The sequence below is a fragment of the Populus euphratica genome, unplaced genomic scaffold (genome assembly GCF_000495115.2).
Source record: "Populus euphratica unplaced genomic scaffold, PopEup_1.0 scaffold539.1, whole genome shotgun sequence".
Taxonomy (NCBI): domain Eukaryota; kingdom Viridiplantae; phylum Streptophyta; class Magnoliopsida; order Malpighiales; family Salicaceae; genus Populus; species Populus euphratica.
The window spans coordinates 26,273-30,142 of NW_011500409.1; the positions used below are offsets into that span (position 1 = coordinate 26,273).

The window sequence follows — 3,870 nt, forward strand, 5'->3', positions numbered from 1 at the left end:
TTTTCAAACTACATTATTTCTGTGAAACTTTCTCGTGACTCGCGGTTTTAAAAAAATTCTTGTGACTGTACATTTCAAGAACTACTTGTTTTTCATGCTTTTCACTTACCGTACAATGGTCGCTATATCAGTTTTGATATGACTCTACATGGACTGGAAAAGCTGTCAACTCAGTCAATAGTTCTCTTGATAGATTGTTGTCTTGGCGTGATTTACAATTACATGCATGATTTACATTCACATGTTGCAATGATGTTGTCTTGGCGTGTCAAACAGCCCTTTGCAATCAAATCTCACGAAAATACATTGGATCATGAAACTTCTTTCACCTCTCAGGGTCCGTTTGTGTGTGCAGCATGGATACGTCTGCGCTCCATCTGAACTCCCACTTTAACGCTGAATGTGACTGTTCTTGCATAACCCACGACAAGCTGCTACTCTTGTTCTGTGGGAGTACAGTACTATAAACCCTATCTAATTCTTGATGGAAGGCACACTTGCCGATTCAAGCTTTTGGATCCGTGTCCTCTAGTATTATTATTCATACTGTCCTTTTTTTTTAATATTGATGTTTAAATCAGTTTATATATATTTTAACTAAATTTATAAATTTTAAATTAATATAATAATTTTACGAAGCCGCAAACTTATAATTATTAAAAAAATAAACCTCAAACCTAACCAAAGTCTTCTTGAAAGTTATATTCATGTTTCTTAAGCATATCTCTCATGGAACTGAATACAAATAGAGATTCAATTTATGATTGCATCTCTGTCTCTCGGTATACACACTCCTGCATCATGTTGTCTTTCATGGAGGCAATATGGTACTTGGCTACCTAGCTACATTAACATCTGAATGCTTAAAATGGTGGGATAGCTTGTAAGAACCTGAGAGCCTTCGTCTTCCTGTTGAATGGTGCCCAATTATCCAACTCTCCTCCCTGTCACAAAAAGAAAGAATAAAAGAAAACGAGAGAGAAGCAAGAAAAGAGATCCTCTCTTCTTCTATTTTTCAAGGATAGAAAATGTGTCCTTTCCTCTATCCAAAAAATTTGTCCTTTCCTCTAGCTAAAAAAATATTAACTTTACTTTCAGCCCATACTCTAATCCTAAATCTGCTTCCCTGTGTACGCGCAGTGCTTAATTAATAGTTTCGGTGGATCGCCTGCAAAGAATGTCCCTTAAATGCAGCAATAGATTATTGCAAAATAAAAATAAAAATGCAGGAATGATCCATGAGAAGGAAAGGTAACACATAAATTAACACGTGTTATATATATATATATATGAATCAGTGCATGCTGACAGCTTGAAGTTAAACTACTTATGCCAGTACTATGAAGAAAGATTTTAACAAAATATTTTTACAGCAACAGTTGTACCATTCAGCTCAAAAGCTGAATGATTTTACGTAACTCATAAATGTAGTTTTTAAGTAAAATTTATTTGGATTTAAAATTAATTTACATAGATCCACACTATATACTTTGTATTCAAATTTAACAAAAATACATAGTAGGATTCGAATTCCTACTACATATAGTGTTACTTCAATCCAAAAACTTACTGCTAGTCAGTAACTTAGGTCATTCCTCGCAATCTACACTTACATGATTGCCCAAACAAGAAGACAACAAATTATACAGAATACAGATGAATTTACACGGAATTGCTTGCCAAAAGTACTTATTGCAAGGTCAAGGTTGGCTATGAGACGTGGAGATGCAAAGCTGACAATACCATAATCAACTTCGTTTGCTAGCATGTTCTTTCGGTTGATTTGTCTTCACACAGATATAGTGGGGTATAGAAGCTTGTGTAGCCAAGTCACGTACCCCATGTGCAACCAAAGACCAAAAACACAAGCAGTACTTTGGCCATTGAACAAGAACAACTACATTAATGGAGTGCACAATCATAAACCCCTCTCCCTGCAAATGCATGTGTTTGTATGTGGCTTTGGATGCACATAAGGACTTGAGAGAAGTCCACGTTTAGCACATTCCTCAACTACATACCTTATCTTTCATGATAAAAAGTGGCACAAATCCTATCCCTAGCTCTATATATACACATTTGACACACATATACTCTATATCCCACGCAAATGCATTTCTTAGCTTTATCCATCTTCAGTAAATTCACTGGCTCTTTTAAGTTCGATCTATCTTGATGCCAAAGAAAGTGGAGCTTGAAGGAAGAAGCAGAGCTCCAAAAGGGCACTTTGTGGTTTATGTGGGCAATGAAATGAAAAGGTTTGTTGTTCCCACTTCTTACTTGAAGAGTCCTATCTTCCAGGAATTGCTAGATAAAGCTGCAGAGGAATTCGGATTTGATAACCAAAATGGAATAGTTTTGCCTTGTGATGAATCCACTTTCAACAGGCTTACAGCATTCTTGGCCAAGCATCACTCATAGATTAATTATGAGCTTTCCATTTTTGTGTTTGAGTTACATGTTTGTGTTTGCAAATGTAATTAAGAGACAACTTGTCTATGAGAATAACACCTACTTGTATTGATAAGGTAATATGCTTAATCGTGAGAATAATATTCATAATGACTTAAGAGCCATGATAAGTGATATAAGAATTCGTGAGACTTCATTCGTGCTTTAACGTGTCATCAAAATTGAGTTTGAAGATATTAATTAATAAAACGAACCGACTTGATTGCCCTTTTCTTCAAGTCGATAATATTAATCTACAGTATGATATGACATGCGAGCCTTTCAATTAGAGAAAATATTCGGGCTTTCAATTTGCTTTCTCAGTTTGCACTTTGCCGACAGATGCAATACCAACAAACTTCTCAAGGGAATGACCAAACATTGAAGTTGACAAAGAATTATGGTGTGGATGCAGAATCCTGTCTTGCCGAATATATATATACATGTGTGTGTGTGAGTGCGTGTGTGTCGTCCCCTGATTCATCATCAGGAATTCAAGATGCCTCGTCCTTATTACTTAGCTGCCAAACACCACGGTGTGTTAAAACTTTTTATCTTGATAATTATATAATCATAGGTAATAAATGTGCAATTTGGATTGCTCAATGATGATGATGTTTTTAAATTCAAAAGTGATTAGATATAAGTTTTCTAGTGGTTAAATCATGTTTTAATTACAAGTTTTATTATTTATGAAATTTATAGCTTGTTATAGAAAGACCATAACTTGCAAAACAATTTTTTTTTTATGGGATTTAGAGACTCCAAATGATAAAGTCAATAATCTTTAAGTAAAAAGTTACAATAAATAAGATAATGAACATTTATACTTAAGAATAAAAATGTTTCTTTTTAGTTTGATGTGATAAATGAGGAATTAAAAATGTATTTTTATTGAGAAAAGAAAATGACCCTTTTATCTATATGATTATAGGGGTATTTACACTACTAGAACCTTATATAAAAGATATTTTTTCAGGGTTTAGGAGGTTTTTTTTTATCATTATAACACTCATTGAGGATAAATATCTTTGACATTAACATTACTATAGAACGAGATTTCCCTGACATTAATATTAATAGAGGATGAGAGATAAATATCCATAATATTAATATTAATTTGGGGTGAGAGATGAATATCCTTAATATTAATAAGAATAAGCAAATGGAGCCTTATAGTCCAACATGGACCTTATACTGATCCCTAGGCCTTTAGCTCTTTGAGTTTGGTATGTTGCCAAGCCCACAATCAATGGGTATGACAGCGAGTCAGACCCAAGCCCATTTAAGCTTAGCATATAGACGAGTCCAAGGATAACAAATGTACTAGCATGCCAAACTAATACCAATTAAGCTTGGCATATAGCTAAGCTTAAGGTCTCTGGGTTGAGGAGGTCACCAGACCATTGCTCAGTTAGG

At 34.4% G+C, this 3,870-nt stretch overlaps 1 protein-coding gene across 1 annotated transcript; it reads left to right on the plus strand.

Moving 5' to 3' along the window:
• The first annotated feature begins 2,040 nt into the window (after window positions 1–2,040).
• LOC105114489 (auxin-induced protein X15-like) lies at window positions 2,041–2,532 on the plus strand. The gene has a single exon (XM_011011043.1). It carries the CDS (start codon window positions 2,176–2,178, stop codon window positions 2,419–2,421), a length of 246 nt encoding a protein of 81 aa, XP_011009345.1. The 5' UTR covers window positions 2,041–2,175; the 3' UTR covers window positions 2,422–2,532.
• The last annotated feature ends 1,338 nt before the right edge of the window (window positions 2,533–3,870 follow it).

What these genes read in the sequence shown, in the direction of transcription:
- LOC105114489 (XM_011011043.1), top strand. Translation starts at nt 2,176, where the DNA reads ATGCCAAAGAAAGTGGAGCTTGAAGGAAGAAGCAGAGCTCCAAAAGGG.